The sequence below is a fragment of the Melanerpes formicivorus genome, unplaced genomic scaffold, assembly GCF_026170545.1.
Source record: "Melanerpes formicivorus ecotype bairdi unplaced genomic scaffold, bMelFor1.0.p_v2 SCAF_16, whole genome shotgun sequence".
Taxonomy (NCBI): domain Eukaryota; kingdom Metazoa; phylum Chordata; class Aves; order Piciformes; family Picidae; genus Melanerpes; species Melanerpes formicivorus.
In genome coordinates, this window is record NW_027142368.1 from 12,544,085 (window position 1) to 12,567,749 (window position 23,665).

Below are 23,665 nucleotides of genomic sequence, written 5' to 3' on the forward strand. Positions count from 1 at the left end.
AGAGACCAGCAGAGCACTGGGCTCAGTCTCCTCACTCCACTTGTAGTAAAATCTCTTTCAAGGATGCAGGAGAGTCACCAGCTGCAAAAACCAACCCCTTCTTTACCTGCTCTACAAGGAGATGTTGGTAGAAGTGGTGCCTGCAGCTCCTTGAGAAGCCCATCTGAGGGATTGAAGCCCCAGCAGAAGCTGCCCAGAAGATCAGGCAGGCAGCTTGGCACAGAGGTTTTACCTGTGATCAAGTGTGACCTCAGCTGTTTGTGCAGACTGCTCTCCCTCAGGACCCTCCTCCAGCTGATAATTGTTTTGATCTTCTCAAGTCATTGTGGCAATGATCATGATGATCATTTTCACCTGCTCAACAGAGTCCCCTTTTGATCCTTAACCCCTGCCCCAAACCTTTCTGGCTGCACCAAGAGCATTTCTCCCATGGAGACCTGTCCAGGCTGTCCATGCCACCAGCTGGCCTTTAGAAAGGAAATGAAAGGAAGGAAAAGAGAAAGGACAAGAAGAGGAGCAAAGGCTGAGAGCCCTGAGGCTGCTGAGCCTGCAGAAGAGCAGCCCCAGAGGGCAGCTGAGCAATGCTCAGCAAGAGCTAAAGGAGCTGTGGGGGGCAAGAGGCTGGGGCCAGACTCTGCTGAGTGGTGCCCAGGGCCAGGCCAAGGGGCAGAGGGCACCAAGTGTCAGGCAGGAGGTTGCCTCTGAAGCTGAGGAGAAAGTTGTTTGTTGTGAGGGTGCTGGAGGCCTGGAGCAGGCTGCCCAGAGAGGTTGTGGAGTGTCCTTGTGTGGAGAGCTTGCAACCCCCCCTGGGCACTGTGCTGCTGGGCAGGGTGCTGTGGGTGCCCTGCTGGGGCAGGGGGCTGGGGCTGGCTGAGCTCCAGAGCTCCCTTCCAGCCCCCCACCATCCTCTGTGAAAGACAAGCCCAGGGCAGCTGGATTTATTTATCCAACTATCAACATCTCTGTTTCAGTCTTGCCGAGGAAGCCACCAACAGCTGGAGAAAGTCTCATCCCTCCTAGGGCACCACGGAGCCTTGGTTCAAGGAGAAACATCTTTTACAGGAGCAGCATCCAACCCTCCCTCCTCGAGGTGCAGCATCCCAACCCTCCTTCCTTGAGGTGCAGCATCCCAACCCTCCCTCCTCGAGGTGCAGCATCCCAACCCTCCCTCCTCGAGGTGCAGCATCCAACCCTCCCTCCTCGAGGTGCAGCATCCCAACCCTCCCTCCTCGAGGTGCAGCATCCAACCTTCCCTCCTCGAGGTTCAGCATCCCCACCCTTCCCTCCTCGAGGTGCAGCATCCCCACCCTTCCCTCCTCGAGGTGCAGCATCCCCACCCTTCCCTCCTCGAGGTGCAGCATCCCCACCCTTCCCTCCTCGAGGTGCAGCATCCCCACCCTTCCCTCCTCGAGGTGCAGCATCCAACCTTCCCTCCTCAAGGTGCAGCATCCCCACCCTTCCCTCCTCGAGGTGCAGCATCCCAACCCTCCCTCCTCGAGGTGCAGCATCCCAACCCTCCCTCCTCGAGGTGCAGCATCCCAACCCTCCCTCCTCGAGGTGCAGCATCCCAACCCTCCCTCCTCGAGGTGCAGCATCCCAACCCTCCCTCCTCGAGGTGCAGCATCCAACACTCCCTCCTCGAGGTGCAGCATCCCAACCCTCCCTCCTCGAGGTGCAGCATCCAACACTCCCTCCTCGAGGTGCAGCATCCCAACCCTCCTTCCTCGAGGTGCAGCATCCCAACCCTCCCTCCTCGAGGTGCAGCATCCCAACCCTCCCTCCTCGAGGTGCAGCATCCCAACCCTCCCTCCTCGAGGTGCAGCATCCAACCCTCCCTCCTCGAGGTGCAGCATCCCCACCCTTCCCTCCTCGAGGTGCAGCATCCCAACCCTCCCTCCTCGAGGTGCAGCATCCCCACCCTTCCCTCCTCGAGGTGCAGCATCCCCACCCTTCCCTCCTCGAGGTGCAGCATCCAACCCTTCCTCCTCGAGGTGCAGCATCCCAACCCTCCCTCCTCAAGGTGCAGCATCCCAACCCTCCTTCTTCAAGCTGTGATGTTTAGCCACCCTTCAAGATGCAATATCTAACCCTCCTCCCTGAAGGTGCAGTACCTAACCCTCCTCCCCACACCAGGGTAGCCTTCTCCTTTCAGCTGACCAGGAACCAGGGGTGGGCACGGAGGAGAGGACTCTGCCTTTTGCCTTCCTCAGGGAGTTCTTCATGTCCCTGTTTCTCAGGCTGTAGATGAAGGGGTTCAGCATGGGGATTGCAACAGAGTACAGCAGGGAGACCACCTTATCCTGCTCCAAGGAGTGGCTGGGGCTGAGGTGCAGGTAGGTGACGAGGGAGCTGCCGTAGTACAGAGCGACGGAGAGCAAGTGAGCAGCACAGGTGGAGAAGGCTTTGCGCCGCCCGGGCGCGGAGCGCATCCTCAGGACAGCGGAGAGGATGGAGGAGTAGGAGGCCAAGATGAAGGCTGTGGTGCTCAGCACGTTGAAGCCCACCACAGCAGCAATGGTCACCTCAGTGAGACGAGTGTCAGAGCAGGAGAGGGCTAGCAGCGGCGGCCCGTCGCAGAAGAAGTGATCGATCCTCCTGGCCCGGCAGAAGGGGAGGCGAGCTATGGAAAGAGTGTGGATGGTGGAGCTGATCACACCAGCTGAGTAGGCACCAAGCAGGAGCCCACCACAAAGCTTCTGGGACATGATCAGGGAGTAAGCCAGAGGGTTGCAAACGGCCACGTAGCGATCGTAAGCCATGGCGGCCAGCAGGTAGCACTCGCTGGTGGCACAGGCGGCGAAGAAGAAGAGCTGAGCGGCACAGCCGGCGAAGGAAACCACCTTCTGCCCCACCAGGAAGTTCAGCAGGGCCCGAGGGATGATGGTGGAGGAGTAGCAGAGGTCCAGCAGAGACAAGTGGCTCAGGAAGAAGTACATGGGGGTGTGCAGGCAGGGGTCGATTCGGATCAGGAGGAGCACCCCCAGATTTCCTGCCAGAGTCACCACGTAGATGGCAAGGAACAGGACAAAGCATGCCCCCTGCAGGTCCTCCCGGGCTGGGAAGCCCAGGAGGACAAAATCAGAGGTGCCATTACCATCAGCCATGCTGAAGACAGAAGCAGCTCACCTGCTTTAGGTCTTTCTTGGAATGGGTTGCCCAGAGAAGTCGTGGAAGTGTTCAGGGCCAGGCTGGGTGAGGCTTCGAGCAGGCTGGGCTAGTGGGAGATGTCCCTGCCCTGGGCAAAGGGCTTGGAACTAGGTGACCTCCAAAGTGCCTTCCAGCTCAAGCCATTCTATGATTCTTTCACATGGAAATGCTTAAATAGACCCAAATCTGTCAAGGATGCCCCTGTTTAGTCACCCAGCACCACCTGAAGTCAATGGAAGCTAACTTCCAGGTCTTTTCCAACCTGCTCTGCTCTGCTCTGCTCTATTCTATTCTACTCTATTCTATTCTATTCTATTCTATTCTATTCTATTCTACTCTACTCTACTCTACTCTACTCTACTCTACTCTACTCTACTCTACTCTGTTCTATCCTACTCTGTTCTATTCTACTCTGTTCTACTCTGTTCTACTCTGTTCTATTCTCTTCTCTTTGGAAGACCTCAGTTTCCCAAGGCCAATCTCCTCATTCAGCCCTAACTAAAGGGATACAACCAGCAGCAGCACCCTTAGGTGCCTATCTCCAGGCAAGGAAGCAGAACAATCCCAAACCATGCCCAGACAAACTTCAGGGCTTCCTCATAGCTCCTCTCAAGCCCTTTCCCCACCCAAGCCCCTGACTGTCACAGGCAAACGTTGGGGAGATGGAAGAATTCCTCATCTTTGAAGTGCTCCCAGCCCAGTGTGAGGAGCAAATCTCTCTTCCCTGTGCCCCAGGGAGACCTTCTCTGGGTGAAAGCATTGGAGAAAGGTGATTTCCTTGCACACAGCTTTCCCTCATGCAGGGCAGTAAGAGCCAGGATCTGCCTCACCTCGCTTCGATATCGCCGTGCTGGTGGAGCTGAGAGATCAGCTGAGGTTTGGTTCCCTCTGCTCAGCATGGAGAAGGCAGCAGCTCCTGAAATCATGCTCCCCTCCAGAGAGCCAGAGCAGCCATTGATTTTGTTCTTTTCCTGGGTGACATTAATCATGGCTTGACAGAGTCACAGATCCCCCACTGCAGAGCCACTGCTGCTCCACGACCCTCTTTGGAGGGGTGAGGCTCATCCTCCAGCTCCAGATGTCTCATTTCAGCCATCCCATCAGCAGCCTGTCTGCTCTCCCGGTGTTATTAAAGGGGATTTAGAGCTGAGGGTTTTTGTTCTCCACCTCCAGAGGCAAAACAACATCTGAGGTGTCAACGAGGTGCTGGCAGCGATGCTGGATGTAATGAAAATCGAGCTGCCTGGGCTGAGTCCTCCCCTGCAGGCAAGCATCCACCTGGCTGGATGTGGACATTGGAGAATTGACCTGCATTTCACAATGAGCTGAGCCTCAGCCTCGCTCCTCCTGACTGCACACAGTCAGCAGCTTTGTGGAGAGTCAGCTGATGGCTGGACTTGATGATCCTGAAGACCTTTTCCAGCTGAACGGGTTCTGTGGGGTTTGTGATCTGAGATCGCGGCATCCCAGACTGGTTTGGGTGGGAAGGGACCTTGCCAGCTCATCTGGTTCAAACCCCCTGCACACTCAGCTAGAGCAGGTTGCTCAGAGCCCCAACCAACCTGACCTGCAGTGGTGCCAGGGCTGGGGCATCTCTCTGGGCAACCTGGCACAGGCTCTCACCACCCTCAGGGGCAACAATTTCTTCCCTCTCTCCGGTCTGAATCTCTTCCTTTTAGCTTCAAACCAAGGTAGATGTTGCTGTGAACCCCAGCACAGCTCAGCTTCAGTGGAAAACCTCCCTCCAGGACCCACCTGAGCCTCATCCCAGCTGAGCATCACCAAATCCCCTCCCAGAGGAGCTTGTTGTGGTGGCTGGAGACAGCTCTGGCCTGACAGGGATGAACTGCTCAAGAGATTGAGGAGCTTGGAGTTTCCTTTGGGGGGGTGGGGAGGGAACCATGGTGATTTGCATTGTCCTGGTGTCATCATGTTCTCACATCAACCACAAAGATCTCTCCAGAACAGGGAAGAGCTTCAATTTCTGGCAAGAACTCCTTGCTGCATGAGATAATAAAGAGTTCTTGAAGGTCTCTTCCAACCTGGTTTATCCTATCCTATCCTATCCTATCCTATCCTATCCTATCCTATCCTATCCTATCCTATCCTATCCTACTCTTTATTTTGGGGGGGGGGGATGTGTTTTTATTACTCTTCATTTGGGGGATTGGTTCAGTGCTGTTGCCTGTTTGGTTTCAATTCTTTTCCCCTTTCCCCCCCTCCCAATGCTTCCAAGTGCAAATCTCCAGCTGCAAGCTCCACTGATGCCACCCTTGGCTTTGCTCTTAACAAACCACCCTGGGCCTCAATTAAAGGACTCCTGAGAGGAGTTTTGCTGCAAAGGCAGGAACTGGGAGAGGGAGGGTGAGAAATGGAAGGACCAGAGCGTGGGGTTGTCTGAAGTGAGAAGGTTCAATCTAAGGCTGCAGTTTAACCCAGCAGCCTGGTTCCAAAGACAGGCCTGAGGTTTTATTCACTTGGTTCATGCACAGTGCCCTCCCAGCCCTCCCCCCAGCTGCATTAAAACCTAAACCTTCATCCCTTTAGATCTTGGGTTTCCATCCTTCCTAGGAAGAGCCTTCACAGGAGATGCCTCCTCAACCCAGTCCATGTTGAGCCTGGAGAAGAGGAGGCTAAGGGAAGACCTCATTGCCTCTACAGCTCCCTGAAAGGAGGCTGGAGGGAGGTGGTGGGGAGGGGGGAAGTTGGTCTCTTCTCTCTAGTATCAGCTGATGGAATGTGAGGAAATGGCCTGAAATTGCACCAGGGGAGGTATGGGTTGGATAGGAGGAACAACTTCTTTGCTGCAAGAGTGGTCAGGCTCTGGAACTGGCTGCCCAGGAACACAGTGCTGGAGTCACTGTGCCTGGAGGTGACCACAGAGATGTGTGGCCATGGCACTTGGGGACAGGGTTTAGTGGCCATGGTGGGGCTGGATGACCTTGCAGAACTTTTCCAACCCAAACAATTCTGTGATGCTAAGAGCAGGCTGAGAGGAGATCCTCATCAGTAGCTAAAGGGCAGGGGGAATAAGAGGATGGGGGCAGACTTCAGGCTCTGTTCCACCCTCAATGTGCCTCTCCTTTGGGTGGAGCCCAGGGACCATCCTCTAAATGTCTGCTTTGCCCTCTAACATTAGGCTTGGCATGGAACATCTCACAGACCCACAGGCAGCACTACAAACCACTCTGTGGGGGTGCAAAACCACTGCTACATGCAAAACTCGAGGGACCTTGAATCAGAGCATCAATAGGGTTGGAAAAGACCTCAAAGGTCATCAAGTCCAACCTGTCACCCAACACCTCATGACTAACTAAACCATGGCTCCAAGGGCCACATCCAATCCTTTTCTGAACACCTCCAGGGATGGGGACTGCACCACATTCCCAATGGCCAACCTCTCCTTCTGGGAAGAGCTTTCTCCTCACCCCCAGCCCAAACCTCCCCTGGCACAGCTTGAGGTTGTGTCCTCTTGTTCTGGAGCTGAGTGCCTGGGAGAAGAGACCAACCCCCATCTGGCTACAACCTCCCTTCAGGTAGGTCCCTTCCAGCTCTTACAACTCTGTGATTCTAGGAACAGTAAGGAGGGACAGTAAGGAGGGACAGCAAGGAGGGATGGGTGTTCACTTCTCAGTGTCCCTTTCTCACTGATTCCATCTGGTGAGAAGTGTGACTGAGATTTCTAAGCCAGCCTGAGCTCCTCCCCAACCCCTGCATATCCACAAGGAGGGGATGAAGTCTTTCCCTGTCTGCTCCTTCTGACATTTGTCTCTGTGGTTCCTGAGCAGTGATTCTCCCTTTCCAGCCTGCTCCTCCTCCTGAAGGCTTCCTGGTCAGAGCTGATTGATAAGTCAACGCATTTGCCAGCTCTGCTTTATTGCTTTGGGTTTTTTTTTCCCCTCCTTTCCTTCCTTGTTCCAGCAAAGCAGCAGTGAGGAGGAAGAAATGGGCTGCAAATGAGGCACCAAAGCAGAGATTGAGTGGGTGAGGAGGGCAGACTCAAGGGGCCTCCAGGTAAAAGTAGTGCAGTTAGCATCACATCATCTGACTGAACAGCTCCTGCTCCACCACCACCATTCTTGCACCCACCCCAGAGCCAGGGGCAAGACCCTCACCAGCCAAGATCATAGAATCAATGAGGTTGGAAAAGGCCTTAGAGATCATCAAGTCCAACCTGTCAGCCAACACCTCCTGACTAACTAAACCATGCTACAGGCTGGGTGGAACTTCTCCTTCCTTGCACAGAGCTGGGTGAACCTGGGGTGGCTCTTGAGAAGTCAGACTGCTGTGAGCATTGTTAAAACACCAACAGTGCTGGGCTCCCCCAGCTCCAGAGAGCCTGGGAACTGCTGGAGAGAGTCCAGGGGAAGCTCTGGAGATGCTGAGGGGCCTGGAGCAGCTCTGTGAGGAGCAAAGGCTGAGAGCCCTGGGGCTGTGGAACCTGCAGAAGAGCAGCCCCAGAGGGCAGCTGAGCAATGCTCAGCAAGAGCTAAAGGAGCTGTGGGGGGCAAGAGGCTGGGGCCAGACTCTGCTGAGTGGTGCCCAGGGCCAGGCCAAGGGGCAGAGGGCACAAAGGGGCAGGCAGGAGGTTGCCTCTGAAGCTGAGGAGAAAGTTGTTTGGGGTGAGGGTGCTGGAGGCCTGGAGCAGGCTGCCCAGAGAGGTTGTGGAGTGTCCTTGTGTGGAGAGCTTGCAACCCCCCCTGGGCACTGTGCTGCTGGGCAGGGTGCTGTGGGTGCCCTGCTGGGGCAGGGGGCTGGGGCTGGCTGAGCTCCAGAGCTCCCTTCCAAGCCCCACCATGCTGGAATGCTGTGTCTGACATTAGCACAGGATTTGGAGCCTCCTGGCTGAGGAAACCAAACCCAAACATCTTGAGAAACAATTTATTGACCATTATTTGTTGGCTCTTCATTCCTGAAGCTCTCTCCCTCTGTGGAAAGAGTTGGTCCAGCAGAAGACCTTAAGGAGGTTTCATGAGGAGGTTGCTGCTCCTGCAGGCATTATGGAGGTCTGATGAGACCAGAAAGGAGTTGGCAACACCTTTATCACACAGAAACAGATCAGACAATGGGCAGTGGATCTCACAGTGTCAGACCCACAGACACACCCCTCTGGACTGAGGTGTAGAACTTCACCAACCACAGGACCAGAGACCTCAAAGGTGTCACAGAATCACGACGGCTGGAGAAAGACTCCAAGGTTATTGAGTCCAAACCTTCTGCCTAACTCCTCCAGGACCACTAGAATAGGGTAGGGTAGGGTAGGGTAGGGTAGGGTAGGGTAGGGTAGGGTAGGGTAGGGTAGGGTAGGGTGGAATGGAATGGAATGGAATGGGATGGGATAGAATGGAATGGAATGGAATGGGATGGGATAGAATGGAATGGAATGGAATGGAATGGAATGGAATGGAATAGAATAGAATAGAATAGAATAGAATAGAATAGAATAGAATAGAATAGAATAGAATAGAATAGAATAGAATAGAATAGAATAGAATAGAATAGAATAGAATAGAATAGAATAGAATAGACCAGATCAGACCAGACTGGAAGAGACCTTTGAAATCACCCAGTCCAACCTATCACCCAACACCATCTAATCAACCCAACCATGGCACCAAGTGCCTCATCCAGGCTCTTCCTAAACACCTCCAGGGATGGGGACTCCACCACCTCCCTGGGCAGCACATTCCCATGGCCAATCTCTCTGTCTGGGAAGAACTTCTTCCTAACCTCCAGCCTGAACCTCCCCTGGCACAGCTTGAGACTGTGTCCTCTTGTTCTGGGGCTGCTTGCCTGGGAGAAGAGACCAACCCTCTCCTGGCTACAACCTCCCTTCAGGGAGTTGGAGAGAGCAAGAAGGTCTCCCCTGAGCCTCCTCTTCTGCAGGCTAAGCAACCCCAGCTCCCTCAGCCTCTCCTCCCAGGGCTGTGCTCCAGACCCCTCCCCAGCCTCCTTGCCCTTCTCTGCACACCTTCAAGTCTCTCAATGTCCTTCTTAAACTGAGGAGCCCAGAACTGGACACAGGACTCAAGGTGTGGCCTGAGCAGTGCTGAGCACAGGGGCAGATGTCAGAGAATCACTGAGGCTGGCGAAAAACCTCCAAGATTATTGAGTCCAAACCTGCTGCCCAACTCCCCCATGAGCACTAGCCCCATGTCCTCAAGCACCTTGTCCCTTCTGATCACAAATTCTTCTGCAGCCTCCTCCAAGCAAGCCTGGCTGCAGAGCCACAGCAGATTGCTCCTGGCCTTCTCCAGGCGACCTTCGAGCAGGGCGGAGGCTCCGCAGCCTCCGGGGCCAAATCCTGCGCCGGGTTCCGTCCAGGAGGCTTCAGAGCCTGGCTGTGATTTTCCAGGCTGCTCTCCTCAGAGCAGCCTTCAGCTCCTGGTTCCTCAGGCTGTAGATGAAAGGGTTCAGCATGGGGATGACCACTGTGTAGAAGATGGAGACCACCTTGTCGGTGCTGGGGGAGTGCCGGGAGCTGGGCCGGAGGTACATGAAGAGCGTGGTGCCGTACAGCAAGGTCACCACCGTCAGGTGGGACACGCAGGTGGAGAAGGCTTTTTGCCTGCCCTCAGCCGAGGGGATCCTCAGGATGGCGAGGAGGATGAAGAGGTAGGAGCCCAGGATGGTGCAGAGGGTGCCCAGCTCGATGACCCCAGCCAGGCAGAAGAGGATCAGCTCGTTGAGGTAGGTGCTGGAGCAGGACAGAGCCAGGAGGGGAGGAACATCGCAGAAGAAGTGGTTGACGACGTTGGAGCTGCAGAAGGGCAGCCTGACGATGAAGGTCGTCTGGATGAGGGAGTTCAGGACGCCCCCCACGTAGCATGCCACCAGCAGCCGCAGGCACAGCCTCTGGGTCATCACGGAGGGGTAGAGCAGGGGGCTGCAGATGGCCACGTAGCGGTCGTAAGCCATGACGGCCAGCAGGAGACACTCCGTGGTCACAAAGACGATGTAGAAGGCGGCTTGGCTCATGCAGCCGAGGAAGGAAACGGTCCTGCTCCCCGACAGAAAGTTCACCAAAGCCCTGGGGGCGACCACGGAGGAGAAGCAGATGTCGATCACGGAGAGGCTGCCGAGGAAGAAGTACATGGAGGTGTGGAGCCGCGGGTCGGCGCGGACCACGGCGACGATCCCGGCGTTGCCCAGGAGGGTGGTGGTGTAGATGAGCAGCAAGAGCACGAAGAGGACCACCTCCATCTCCACTTGGTCGCTCAAGCCCTGGAGAATGAACTCTGACGCAGAGGTGAGGTTCTGCTCTGCCATCCAGGGCTTGGTGTCTGCCCAGGAAGGTGCCTGGAAATGTAGGGCAGCCTTTGGTTACTGGGGGTGGAATGGGGGAGCTGGAAAACCCACAGCCAGGGGGGCTGGACCGTTCATTTCTTGGGAGCTGGAGTGGGATGGACTTGTCCTGGAGCCACCTCTTTGAGCTTCTCCTCCTCTGCAGCCCAGGGGCAAAGGCAGTCTCAAGCAGGATGGACTTGTCCTGGAGCCACCTCTTTGAGCTTCTCCTCCTCTGCAGCCCAGGGGCAAAAGCAGTCTCAAGCAGGATGGACTTGTCCTGGAGCCACCTCTTTGAGCTTCTCCTCTGCAGTCCAGGGGCAAAGGCAGTCTCAAGCAGGATGGACTTGTCCTGGAGCCACCTCTTTGAGCTTCTCCTCTGCAGTCCAGGGGCAAAGGCAGTCTCAAGCAGGATGGACTTGTCCTGTAGCCATCTCTTTGAGCTTCTCCTCCTCTGCAGCCCAGGGGCAAAGGGAGTCTCAAGCAGGATGGACTTGTCCTGGAGCCATCTCTTTGAGCTTCTCCTCCTCTGCAGCCCAGGGGCAAAGGGAGTCTCAAGCAGGATGGACTTGTCCTGGAGCCACCTCTTTGAGCTTCTCCTCCTCTACAGCTCAGGGAAAGAGGAAGTGTCTTCCAAAGGGAGACCATTCCAGCCTTCTCCAACACCTTCCCCACCTGCAGCAAGTCCTTGCAGAAGGTCTCTGACTGTGAGCAAACCTTCAGGCATGTCCATCTGTATGGCAGACTCCCACCTTGGCTTTCCCCAGAGGAAGGGGGTCCCAGCTGAGCCCCCCTGGAACGGTGACACCTACCTATGGATGGGGTCACCTCCTCCAGCCAGCTGCCAGGGCTCTTCCAGTTGGGGTGACACCACAAGCTGAAGGGGTCTGCACAGTCAGTCAAGGTGACAAAGCCTTGAAGCCACCCTCCCAGCTTCCAGATCGATCAGCAGGCTTCTCCTGAGCCTTTGAGAGCCTCCTGCATGTCCTCCTCAGATGAAGCTCTTCACTTGCAGCAGCATTTGGCTTTCACAGGGTCTCTCTGCAGGTCTGTGTGGACAGCAGGCACCTCTCCTCCAGGAGCAAAGGTTTGTCATGGCTTTGGCTGCCCTTTAGGTCTCCAAGAGAAGTGAATCTTCCTTGGGTCCTTCATGAGAGTCATGATGGTGCTAATAAAGGCTTGGCCAGGACTGCCAAGGGAGGAGGTGAAACCCTGAGCTAATTATTGTCACAGCACTTGGAAGCCTCCAGGGACACAAAGGGTCCAAATGAGGATGAATCATTCCTCACAGGCTCCTCTGCCTGGAGCAGGTGGCTGGACATGAAGGTCCTCTGCTCCAGGCCCCCAGTCAGAGCTAACAAGCACAGCCTAAGCTGTTTAAGACCCCATCCTTTGGATGCACCTTCTCACCTACCCCTTGGCTTTCAGAGGAGCTTGTGGAGAATGATTCCTCCTCATTTGGACCTTTTCTGTCCTTGAAGGCCACCAAGGCTTGTATCATGTTATTGGTGACCCAAGCCTCCAGGCCATGGAGGAGCCCAAAAGGCTCTCAGGCTAAGGATGGCTCAAGAAAGGGAAGGCTGTGCAGGACCCACCTCTCAGAAGATGATTGCCAGACCATCCCTTAAACCACATCTCTGCAGGACTGCAGCCAGATGGGGCTTGGAAGGCTCCAGAGGAGACTCCACAACCTCTCTGGGCAGCCTGCCCCAGTGCTCTGTGACTCTCACAGTGAGGAAATTCCTCCTTATGTTGAGGTGGAACCTCCTGTGCTGGAGTTTCCATCCATTGCCCCTTGGCCTATCCCAGGGTGCAGCTGAGCAGAGTCTGTCCCCTCCCTCCTGGCCCCCAGCCCTCAGCTATTGCTAAACACTTATTAAATCCCCTCTCAGTCTTCTCCAGACTAAAAAGCCCTCAGGTCTCTCAGCCTCTCACACCTCATAGGTGTGGGTGTTGGAGCAGGAGAGAGCTGAAAGTGAGGCAGTGTCCCAGAAGCACTCAGTGATGAGGTTGGAGCAGCAGGATGCTCACTCTTTCTCTCTATTTTTCCTCTTTCCCTTGGTTTTTGGGGTGGGTTTTTTTGGTTGGTTGGGTTGAGGTTGGGTTTTTTCCACTCTGGTAAAACATTCTCTGAGGACTTTCCTCCCAGGAGAACACCAGGAGCCATAGTGGCAACCCCATCACCCACCAGCTCAGACAGCTGGAGCACAGCTCTCAGCTCTTCAGGTGCTTAACAGAGGCTGGGGTGGAAGCTGAGATATTCTTCTTTCTGCCAAGGCTAAGTCCTTGCTTCCCACCACCCAGCTTCAACAGAGCCACAGGAGGAACCACAGCATCCAAGGCTAAGTCCTTGCTTCCCACCACCCAGCTTCAACAGAGCCACAGCATCCAAGGCTAAATCCTTGCTTCCCACCACCCAGCTTCAATAGAACCACAACATCCAAGGCTAAATCCTTGCTTCCCACCACCCAGCTTCAACAGAACCACAACATCCAAGGCTGAATCCTTGCTTCCCACCACCCAGCTTCAACAGAACCACAGCATCCAAGGCTAAATCCTTGCTTCCCACCACCCAGCTTCAACACAGCCACAGCATCCAAGGCTAAATCCTTGCTTCCCACCACCCAGCTTCACCAGAACCACAACATCCAAGGCTGAATCCTTGCTTCCCACCACCCAGCTTCAACAGAACCACAGCATCCAAGGCTAAATCCTTGCTTCCCACCACCCAGCTTCAACACAGCCACAACATCCAAGGCTAAATCCTTGCTTCCCACCACCCAGCTTCAACAGAGCCACAGCATCCAAGGCTGAATCCTTGCTTCCCACCACCCAGCTTCAACAGAGCCACAACATCCAAGGCTAAATCTTTGCTTCCCACCACCCAGCTTCAACACAGCCACAGCATCCAAGGCTAAATCCTTGCTTCCCACCACCCAGCTTCAACACAGCCACAGCATCCAAGGCTAAATCCTTGCTTCCCACCACCCAGCTTCAACACAGCCACAACATCCAGAGCTAAATCCTTGCTTCCCACCACCCAGCTTGAACAGAACAACATCCAAGGCTAAATCCTTGCTTCCCACCACCCAGCTTCAACACAGCCACAGGAGGAACCACAGCATCCAAGGCTGAATCCTTGCTTCCCACCACCCAGCTTCAACAGGGCCACAGCATCCAAGGCTAAATCCTTGCTTCCCACCACCCAGCTTCAATAGAACCACAACATCCAAGGCTAAATCTTTGCTTCCCACCACCCAGCTTCAACACAGCCACAGCATCCAAGGCTAAATCCTTGCTTCCCACCACCCAGCTTCAACACAGCCACAGCATCCAAGGCTAAATCCTTGCTTCCCACCACCCAGCTTCAACACAGCCACAGCATCCAAGGCTAAATCCTTGCTTCCCACCACCCAACTTCAACAGAGCCACAGCATCCAAGGCTAAATCCTTGCTTCCCACCACCCAGCTTCAACAGAGCCACAGGAGGAGCCACAACATCCAAAGCAGAACTTCACCTCCATGTAGGTTTTCTTCTCCATGTCCTCCTCTCCTCTTTTCCTCCACTCTGCTGGCAACCAACCTTCCCCCAGCAGCTTTTCCTTTGTGAGGATGGGGAGAAATGTCTGCTGGGAGCTGCTCTTCTACTGAGGGGGCTAAAGCAAGATGATTTGTGCCAGGAAGGAGGAGGTTTTCTCTCTCTTTTCCTTTATGGTGTGATAAAGAGAGACAACATTTTGACCTGCCCTTTGGAATCACCAAATGAGCTCAGTTTTCAGGTGAGCATCTTGAGCCACTGTCCATTGGGTGTAGGATGGAGCTGCTGGAGCTTCTGAAGGGAGAAATCCTGGGGGTTACCTACATAGATAATCCATAAATAAGCAAGGGGGTCCATTGATCCATCCCCAATAGCTTGGAAAGTGTGATCTGAAGGCTGGCCTCATCATTAGAAGCCACAGGGAAATAGCTGCAGGTCGTTCATGCTGGGTGCTCTGTGGTTTCAGTGCCTCAACTGAAAGCCAAAGGACTCCCAGGCTGGGCTGGGAGAACCTTGCAGAACATCCCCAAAATGTGGCAGCTGAGCTGCTGATGGACTGCAGGCAGTGAGCCTGCAGGGGCTGAGGGGAGAGCTTCTTGCTCTCTACAACTGCCTAAAGGGAGGTTGTAGACAGGCAGAGGTTGGTCTCTTCTGCCAGGCAAGCAGCACCAGAACAAGAGGACACAGTCTCAAGCTGTGCCAGGGGAGGTTCAGGCTGGAGGTGAGGAGGAAGTTCTTCCCAGCAAGAGAGATTGGCCATGGGAATGTGCTGCCCAGGGAGGTGGTGGAGTCCCCATCCCTGGAGGTTTCATAGTTAGTTTCATAGTTTCATTCAGGGTTGGAAGGGACCACAAGGATCATCTAGTTCCAACCCCCCTGCCATGGGCAGGGACACCCCACACTAGATCAGGCTGCCCAGAGTGTTTAGGAAGAGCCTGGATGAGGCACTCGGTGCCATGGTTGAGTTGATTAGATGGTGCTGGGTGATAGGTTGGACTTGATGACCTCTGAGGTCTTTTCCAACCTGGCTGATTCTGTGTTCTGAGCAAGTGCAGCTCCATTTTTCAGCCCTTGTGACCATTCTCTTCCCCTTGCCCTCAGCAGGTCCCCCCCGGGCATGGCCGGAAACGACAGCCAGGGCGGGTTCCTCCTCCTGGGAATCACCGACAGTCCACGTGGGCAGAGCCTCCTCTTTGGGCTGTTCCTCTTGATTTATGTGGTCACTTTGCTGGGGAACATTGGGCTGATGGTCTTGGTTTGGCTGGTGCCCAGCCTCCACACCCCCATGTACTTCTTCCTCACCCATTTGTCCTTCAGCGACGTCTGCAACTCCACGGTCATCTCCCCCAAGATGCTAACAGCCCTCTGGTCAGGGAAGAAGACCATTTCCTTTGCAGCCTGTGTCACCCAGTTCCATGGCTTCTCCCTCTTTGCCACTGCAGAGTGTCACCTCCTGGCTGTGATGGCCTACGACAGGTACGTTGCTGTCTGCAAGCCCTTGCTTTACCTCCCCGCCTTCTCCGGCCGGGTCTGCTGGCAGCTGGTAGCATCATCCTACCTCCTGGCCTTCCTCAGTGCCACCATCTACACCAGCTGCACCTTTGGGGGCTCCTTTTGTGGACCCCAGCAGATTGATCACTTCTTCTGTGACGCCAGCCCGGTGCTGAAGCTCTCCTGCTCTGCCACCCGCGGCAGGGAGAAGGTCATCTCCCTCCTCGTCGCTCTCAACGGGGTGGCCACAGGCACGACCATTCTGGTCTCCTACATCTGTATCCTCTGCACAGTCCTGAGGATGAGCTCAGCACAGAGCAGCTCCAGAGCCTTCAAGACCTGCCTCTCCCACCTGGGAGCTGTTTCTCTATACTATGGGACAATATTCTTCATGTACCTACAGCCTGTGTCCAGCCACGGAAGGAGGGACAAGGTGGTCTCCATCTTCTACACTGTGATCACACCCATGCTCAACCCCTTCATCTACAGCCTGAGGAACAAGGAAGTGCAGGGTGCCCTGGTGAAGTGCAGCAGCAGGGTCTTAAACCACTGCCAACATGCAAGGGTTGGGGCAGCTCCAAAGGGAACAGACCATCTGAGGTGGGAAAGGCATCCAAGCCCCCAGATTTTCCCCTAAACCTCTCAAATCTACGGAGGTTCTTCCACAGAGGTTCCACACACTGGGCTCTCCAGTTCAAAAGAGACTGGGAACTGCTGGAGAGAGTCCAGGGGAGGCTTTGAAGGTACTGAGGGGCCTGGAGTAGCTCTGTGAGGAGCAAAGGCTGAGAGCCCTGGGGCTGTGCAGCCTGCAGAAGAGCAGCCCCAGAGGGCAGCTGAGCAATGCTCAGCAAGAGCTAAAGGAGCTGTGGGGGGCAAGAGGCTGGGGCCAGACTCTGCTGAGTGGTGGCCAGGGCCAGGCCAAGGGGCAGAGAATGGAATGGAATGGAATGGAATGGAATGGAATGGAATGGAATGGAATGGAATAGAATAGAATAGAATAGAATAGAATAGAATAGAATAGAATAGAATAGAATAGAATAGAATAGAATAGAATAGAATAGAATAGAATAGAATAGAATTAACCAGGTTGGAAGACACCTTCAAGATCACCCAGTCCAACCTATCACCCAACACCATCTAATCAACTCAACCATGGCACCAAGCAGCCCATCCAGTCTCTTCTTAAACACCTCCAGGGATGGGGACTCCACCACCTCCCTGGGCAGCACATCCCAATGGCCAATCTCTCTTGCTGGGAAGAACTTCATCCTAAAATCCAGCCTAAACCTCTCCTGGCACAGCTTGAGGCTGTGTCCTCTGGTGGCAGGCAGGAGGTTGCCTCTGAAGCTGAGGAGAAAGTTGTTTGGGGTGAGGGTGCTGGAGGCCTGGAGCAGGCTGCCCAGAGAGGTTGTGGAGTGTCCTTGTGTGGAGAGCTTGCAACCCCCCCTGGGCACTGTGCTGCTGGGCAGGGTGCTGTGGGTGCCCTGCTGGGGCAGGGGGCTGGGGCTGGCTGAGCTCCAGAGCTTCCCTACCATGTTGGGATTGGTGGGATGATTAGGATTAGTAATAGTGGTGATGGTGATGCTGGAAGAAGGGATTAGCTGGTTTGAAATGGATTCATCTCTTTAGCTAGGGGGAAGGTTGAGTGATTGCATGGGAGCTGAGCTCCCCCTCTCCATGTCTGACCAATAAAGTTGTGTTCCAGTTTTTCTCTGCTTTTATTCAAGAGTACAGTCTCAAGAGCTTAAGTCAGAAGGTGATGGAAACACAGGCTCTAAGGCTGGAAAAGATCCCTAAGAGCATCAAGTCCAAGCACTGACCTCACACCACCATGGCCATTAAACCATGCCCCCAGGCTCCATGGCCACGTGTTGAACCCCTCCAGGGCTGGTGCCCTCACCCCCTCCCTGGGCCAATGCCTGGTTCCTCTTCCAGTGGAGAAATGTGCACTGATTTCCATCCAAAGTTCTCCTCTGTGGCACCTTGAGGCCATTTCCTATCACTGGTGTCCTGGGAGAAGAGACCAAGCCCCACCTCACCACCACCTCCTTCCAGGAGGTCTCCTACCTCTGTGGTTTTGGTCACAGCTTGGAGGGAGGCTGCACTGCCTGAGTTCAGTTTGGACACCAAAAAAACCAACCCCAACAGACTGAAAATGGGCTTGAGGAGGGCACCTGGAGGGGGGGAGGGGGGTGGCCCCCAGTGGATGTTCAGATCCTCCAAACACCTCAACTGAAACACCATGGGTTAGTTAGTCAGGAGGTGTTGGGTGGCAGGTTGGACTTGATGCTCTTTGAGGTCTTTTCCAACCTTATTGGTGCTGATTCTGGGACTCTGAAATGTGCTCCCACAGACAGCAAGCCCATGGTACCAGCACTGATGTTCAGACCTGCCCCTGTTGCACCACATCCAGCCCAACCAGCTGTTCCAGGATGTGCTGTCACATCCTCCTAGTCCCACATCCTTCACAGAGGACCTGGATGACCACCCCCATAATGAGACAATGCTGATGTTCAAGCAGCAATATAGGCTGGGCAGGGACTGGCTTGAGAGCAGCCCTGAAGAGAAGGACTTTGGGGTGCTGGGGGAGGAGAAGCTCAGCAGGAGCCAGCAGTGAGCACTTGCAGCCCAGAGAGCCAAGCAGAGCCTGGGCTGCAGCAAGGGAAGTGTGGCCAGCAGGGCCAGGGAGGGGATTCTGCCCCTCTGCTCTGCTGAGACCTCCCCTGGAGCTCTGGGGCCAGCTCTGGAGCCTCTGTGCCAGGAAGGATCTGGAGGTGCTGGAAGGTGTTCAGAGAAGGGCCATGAGGATGAGCAGAGGGCTGGAGCTGCTCTGCTGTGAGGACAGACTGAGGGAGTTGGGGTTGTGCAGTCTGGAGAAGAGAAGGCCCTGAGGACACCTAATTGTGGCCTTCCAGGATCTGCAGGGGGCTCCAGAAAAGCTGGGGAGGGACTTTTGAGGGTGTCAGGGAGGGATAGGACTGGGGGAGATGGAGCAAAATTAGGAATGGGGAGATTGAGACTGGATGTGAGGAAGAAGTTGTTCCCCATGAGGGTGGTGAGAGCCTGGCACAGGCTGCCCAGGGAGGTGGTGGAAGCCTCCTGCCTGGAGGTGTTTGCAGCCAGGCTGGAGGTGGCTGTGAGCAACCTGCTGTGGTGTGAGGTGTCCCTGCCCATGGCTTCACCTGGCTGAGCCTGGAGGTCCCTTCCATCCTGACAATCCTATGATCCTATGTTGAGAGCCAGGTGAATGAATCCCTTCCCATCCCTATTCTCCAGCCCCACGCTTATGAGAGCTGCTCAGGTGTGCAGGATGTTCTCCAGCATGCAGCAGAAGTATTGCAAAAGGCACAATCCAGACCACCCCCTGGTAAGAAATGGCATGTGGGAGGTGTCCCTGAGAAGGTCCAAAGGTGAGGAGAAATGCAGTCAGCTTCCCCTGCTCAAGTGGGGCCCAAAGCAGGAAGGGACAAACCACCAGCCCCAGCAGCGAGCAGCAAGGGAGCCAGGCTGTCTGCACACATCAGGAAAGATGTCTCTTTCTTTCCTGGGAAGGTATGGCCATGGTTGGGCATGGAAGCTCTCCAGTAGGCCCTCCAGGTTCTCCTCACAGAGGTGGTGGCAGCTGTTTCCATCACAGAGTGCTGCTGCTCCCCTGCTCAGAGCAAGAAGTGGTCTTTGGAGAGCAATCACCCTTCCAGAAGTTCATCATCTTAGCAACTCCACCTGGGGTTTGCCAAGGAAGTTTCCTAATCACCAAGAGAGCTTCTCAGAGGGCTTGTAGTCAACTTAGCTTCATTCTTCTTAACAAGCCATGAGAGGATAATTACCAGGAGCTAAGAAGGAAGAAACTTTCTTCCTTGTTAAGGACAAAGTTAAGCACATCTGCAGCTGCTTTGCTCCTCAGACCCAGGCCTGGCCCCAAAGCTGAGGAGCTGGAGGGTCAGCATGGTGGCATGGGGCTGTGTGAAGGACAGTTGTGTGGGCACTGGGTGGCTGGAGGTCAGTGCTCCTCAAGGTTTCTCTGATCTCCCTGCCCTTCCACCCTAAGGTCAAATCCCCACCTGCAGCCTGAGATCCTTGCTGGGGAGGGGTGGTGCTGTGCTGGGTGGGAAGGTGGTAGAGGTGGCAGCTTCTTCCATGCCACCCTGGGGTCTGTTTGGGATCACTTCAAAGTGTTTCTACCCCATAAGTGATGCACCAAATATCAAGCAGCCCTTGTGACCCAGGCCACAAGCAGTGTCCTCACAGCTCAGGGCTGGGGCCACTTCTCTTTCATGGCTTCACCAATGGTCAGGATGAGGGACTCAAGGCACCCTCAGTGACCTTGCAGATGATACCAAGCTGGGTGGCAGTATTGATCTGCTGGAGGCTTGGAAGCTCCACAGAGGGCTCTGAACTGGCTGGATCCATGGTGAGGTCAATGGGAGGAGGTTCACCAAGGCCAAGTGCTGGGTCCTGCACCTGGCTCACAACCACCCCAGGAAGGCTTCAGGCTGGAGCTGGAAACTGTTTGGTGGGAAGGGACCTGGGGGTGCTGGTGACAGCAGCTGGAGATGAGCCAGGGGGTGCCCAGCTGGCCAAGGAGGCCACCAGCAGCCTGGCCTGGAGCAGCAAGAGTGTGGCCAGCAGGAGCAGGGCAGGGATTGCCCCCTGGACTGGGCACTGCTGAGGCTACAGCTGGAATCCTGGTGTGAGTTTTGTGCCTCTCACTCCCAGAAGGACATTGAGGAGCTGGAGTAGGGCCAGAGAAGGGCAACCAAGCTGGGGAAGGGTCTGGAGAAGAGGGCTGGGGAGGAGCAGCTGAGGGAGCTGGGGGTGTTGAGCCTGGAGCAGAGGAGGCTGAGGGGAGAGCTTCTGGCTCTCTGCAGCTCCCTGCAAGGAGGCTGCAGCCAGGTGAGGTTGGGCTCTTCACCCGAGGAGCAAGAGACAGGACAAGAGGAAACTGCCTCACATTGCCCTAGGGGAGGTTTAGGTTGGAGGCAAGCAGAAATGTCCTCAACAAAAGCCTTGCCAAGGCCTGGCTCAGGCTGCCCAGGGCAGTGGTGGAGTCTCCATCCCTAGAGAGGACTTTCAAAGCCCTGGAGATGTGGTGCTGAGGGCCATGGTAGTGCTGGGTTAAGGGTTGGACTCCATGATCTCAGGCATTGGAATGTGCTGCCCAGGGAGGTGGCTGAGTTGCCAACCCTGCCCTGGATGTGTTTAAAGGTGGTTTGGATGTGGTGCTTGGGGCTGTGGTTTAGGGGTGAGCCTTGCAGAGTAGGTTTATGGGTTGGACTTGGTGACCCTGAGGGTCTTTTCCACCCTGAGTGAATGTTTCTGTGATCTTAAAGATCTTTTCCAGCCTGAACCATCCTCTGATCCCACGCTTCTATGACATGGGGAGAGAGCTTTGGGCACCACTGACACTCATAGGTGTGATTTATTGTGGTTGCTCAAGTCAACCACGCTGGCACAGTCTCAAAGGGTCAAGAAGGGCTTCAGTTCCTGACATTGAAACCAAATCAGGCTGCAAACACAAAGCAGAGCTGCAAACACAAAGCAGAGCAACACAAAGCAGAGCTACAAACACAAACCAGAGCAGCCAACACAAACTAGAGCAACAAACACAAAGCAGTGCAACAAACACAAAGCAGAGCAGCCAACACAAACTAGAACAACAAACCAGAGCAACACAAACTAGAGCAGCCAACACAAAGCAGAGCTGCAAACATAAACCAGAGCAACACAAGGCAGAGCTACAAACACAAACCAGAGCAGCCAACACAAACCAGAGCAACACAAAGCAGAGCACCAAACACAAAGCTGAGCTGCAAACACAAACCAGAGCTGCAAACACAAACCAGAGCAACACAAACCAGAGCTGCAAACACAAACCAGAGCAACACAAAGCAGAGCACCAAACACAAAGCTGAGCTGCAAACACAAACCACAGCAGCCAACACAAACCAGAGCAACACAAAGCAGAGCTGCAAACACAAAGCAGAGCAGCAAACACAAAGCAGAGCAACACAAACTGGAGCAGCAAACACAAACCACAGCAGCCAACAAAAAGCAGAGCTGTAAACACAAACCAGAGCTGCAAATACAAACCAGAGCAGCAAACTCAAACCAGAGCAACACAAAGCAGAGCACCAAACACAAACCAGAGCAGCAAACTCAAACCAGAGCAACACAAACCAGAGCAACACAAACCAGAGCAGCAAACACAAAACAGAGCAGCCAACACAAACCAGAGCAACACAAACCAGAGCTGCAAACATAAACCAGAGCTGCAAATACAAACCAGAGCAGCAAACTCAAACCAGAGCAACACAAACCAGAGCAGCCAACACAAACCAGAGCAACACAAACCAGAGCTGCAAACACAAAGCTGAGCTGCAAACACCTCCCTGAGACACCACTTAACAACCCAACATGAAGGACCGAGGCAGAGGCTGTCCCAGCAGTTCAGAGAAGGCCACTGCCTCTTTAATAGCAGAGCAATCCCCACATGGAGAAGCACAAAGGTATCTGAGCAGACCTCTCAGTTCCTCCTGACACACCGCAGCAAAGCTATTTCTGAGCGGAGTGCTTCCTCCCCAGCGCTCTCCCCAGCGCCGCCTTCACCTCCTTGTTCCTCAGGCTGTAGACTATAGGGTTCAGGGTGGGGGTCAGCAGGGTGTAAAACACTGAGGCCATTTTGCCCAGCTCCTGGGAGTGCCTGGAGCTGGCTCCTGAGTACATGAAGGCAAGGGATCCGTAGAAGAGGGTCACCACGCTCAGGTGGGAGGAGCAGGTGGAGAAGGCTCTGCGCCTCCCCGCGGCCGAGGGCGTCCTCAGGATGGCCGCCAGGATGTAGGCATAGGAGACCAGGATGGTCAGGCTGGTGAGGAACAGGTTGGAGCCGACCACCACAAACATCAGCATCCTGCTGAGGGTGGGGTCGGTGCAGGAGATGGCCTGGAGCGGGGGCCCCTCGCAGTAGAAGTGGTTGATGACGTTGGAACCGCAGAAGGAGAGCCGCAGCGCGAAGAAGGTGTGGAGAGAGGCATTGAGGATGCCAGCGAGGTAGGAGCCAGCCACCAGCAGCACACAGACTCTGCTGGACATGGAGGTGGCATAGAGCAGGGGGCTGCAGATGGCCACGTAGCGGTCGTAGGCCATGGCAGCCAGGAGGTAGCACTCGGCGGTGCTGAAGACGGCGTAGAAGTAGAGCTGGGTGAGGCACTGCGGGTAGGAAATGACCTTCCTGGCTGCTAGGAGATCTGAGAGCATCCTGGGGGTGATGGTGGAGGAGTAGCAGATGTCTAGGAAGGACAAGCTGCTGAGGAAGAAGTACATGGGGGTGTGGAGCTGGGCGTCCGAGCTGATCAACAGCAGCGTGCCCAGGTTGCCCAGCAGCATGAGCAGGTAGGTCCCCAAGAAGACCACAAAAAGGGCAGCTTGGACCTCCCTCTGCTCTGAGAAGCCCACCAAGACAAACTCAGTGTTGGGGGTGTGATTCCTCATGGCCATCAGCAAAGCAGAGCTGCTGTGGGAGAGCAGAGAGGCAGAGAAAAGAGAGAGTCAGCAGATTGCTGCCTTCCCACCTGGCACACACGGTCCGGATCCTTTGGGTTTCGAGGAGGAGAACAAAGCTCAGAGGCAGGAGCTGGTGTAGATCACAGAATCATAGAATCAATAAGGTTGGAAAAGAACTCAGAGGTCACCAAGTCCAACCTGTCACCCAACACCTCATGGCTAACTCAACCATGGCTCCAAGGGCCACATCCAATCCCTTTTTGAACACCTCCAGGGATGGTGACTCCACCACCTCCCTGGGCAGCACATCCCAATGGCCAACCTTCTTTTAGAACAGCCATGGAATGAATCCCAGGGTGGTGGAGGTTGGAAGAGAGCTCTGGACGTCACCCAGCCCCCTGCCCCAGCAGGGCACCCACAGCACCCTGCCCAGCAGCACAATGCCCAGGGGGGGTTGCAAGCTCTCCACACAAGGACACTCCACAACCTCTCTGGGCAGCCTGCTCCAGGCCTCCAGCACCCTCACAACAAACAACTTTCTCCTCAGCTTCAGAGGCAACCTCCTGCCTGACACTTTGTGCCCTCTGCCCCTTGGCACCACTCAGCAGAGTCTGGCCCCAGCCTCTTGCCCCCCACAGCTCCTTTAGCTCTTGCTGAGCATTGCTCAGCTGCCCTCTGGGGCTGCTCTTCTGCAGGCTGCACAGC

At 55.0% G+C, this 23,665-nt stretch overlaps 4 protein-coding genes across 4 annotated transcripts; 1 reads left to right on the forward strand and 3 right to left on the reverse strand.

Annotated features, from left to right (window-relative positions):
* Positions 1-2,111: 2,111 nt before the first annotated feature.
* LOC137446173 (olfactory receptor 5AU1-like) lies at positions 2,112-3,104 on the reverse strand. The gene has a single exon (XM_068148561.1). The coding sequence runs from the start codon at positions 3,102-3,104 to the stop codon at positions 2,112-2,114; it is 993 nt and encodes a 330-aa protein (XP_068004662.1).
* A 6,373-nt stretch (positions 3,105-9,477) lies between these two features.
* On the reverse strand, positions 9,478-10,452 carry LOC137445999 (olfactory receptor 5J3-like). The gene has a single exon (XM_068148236.1). It carries the CDS (start codon positions 10,414-10,416, stop codon positions 9,478-9,480), a length of 939 nt encoding a protein of 312 aa, XP_068004337.1. The 5' UTR covers positions 10,417-10,452.
* Positions 10,453-15,086: 4,634 nt separating this feature from the next.
* LOC137445991 (olfactory receptor 5AP2-like) lies at positions 15,087-16,626 on the forward strand. The gene has a single exon (XM_068148222.1). It carries the CDS (start codon positions 15,087-15,089, stop codon positions 16,095-16,097), a length of 1,011 nt encoding a protein of 336 aa, XP_068004323.1. The 3' UTR covers positions 16,098-16,626.
* Positions 16,627-22,012: 5,386 nt separating this feature from the next.
* Positions 22,013-22,990, reverse strand: LOC137445998 (olfactory receptor 5AR1-like). Its single transcript, XM_068148235.1, has one exon. It carries the CDS (start codon positions 22,952-22,954, stop codon positions 22,013-22,015), a length of 942 nt encoding a protein of 313 aa, XP_068004336.1. The 5' UTR covers positions 22,955-22,990.
* Between the last annotated feature and the right edge of the window lie 675 nt (positions 22,991-23,665).

Coding starts and splice junctions, on each gene's coding strand:
- LOC137446173 (XM_068148561.1), bottom strand. CDS start 3,104: ATGGCTGATGGTAATGGCACCTCTGATTTTGTCCTCCTGGGCTTCCCA.
- LOC137445991 (XM_068148222.1), top strand. CDS start 15,087: ATGGCCGGAAACGACAGCCAGGGCGGGTTCCTCCTCCTGGGAATCACC.
- LOC137445998 (XM_068148235.1), bottom strand. CDS start 22,954: ATGGCCATGAGGAATCACACCCCCAACACTGAGTTTGTCTTGGTGGGC.
- LOC137445999 (XM_068148236.1), bottom strand. CDS start 10,416: ATGGCAGAGCAGAACCTCACCTCTGCGTCAGAGTTCATTCTCCAGGGC.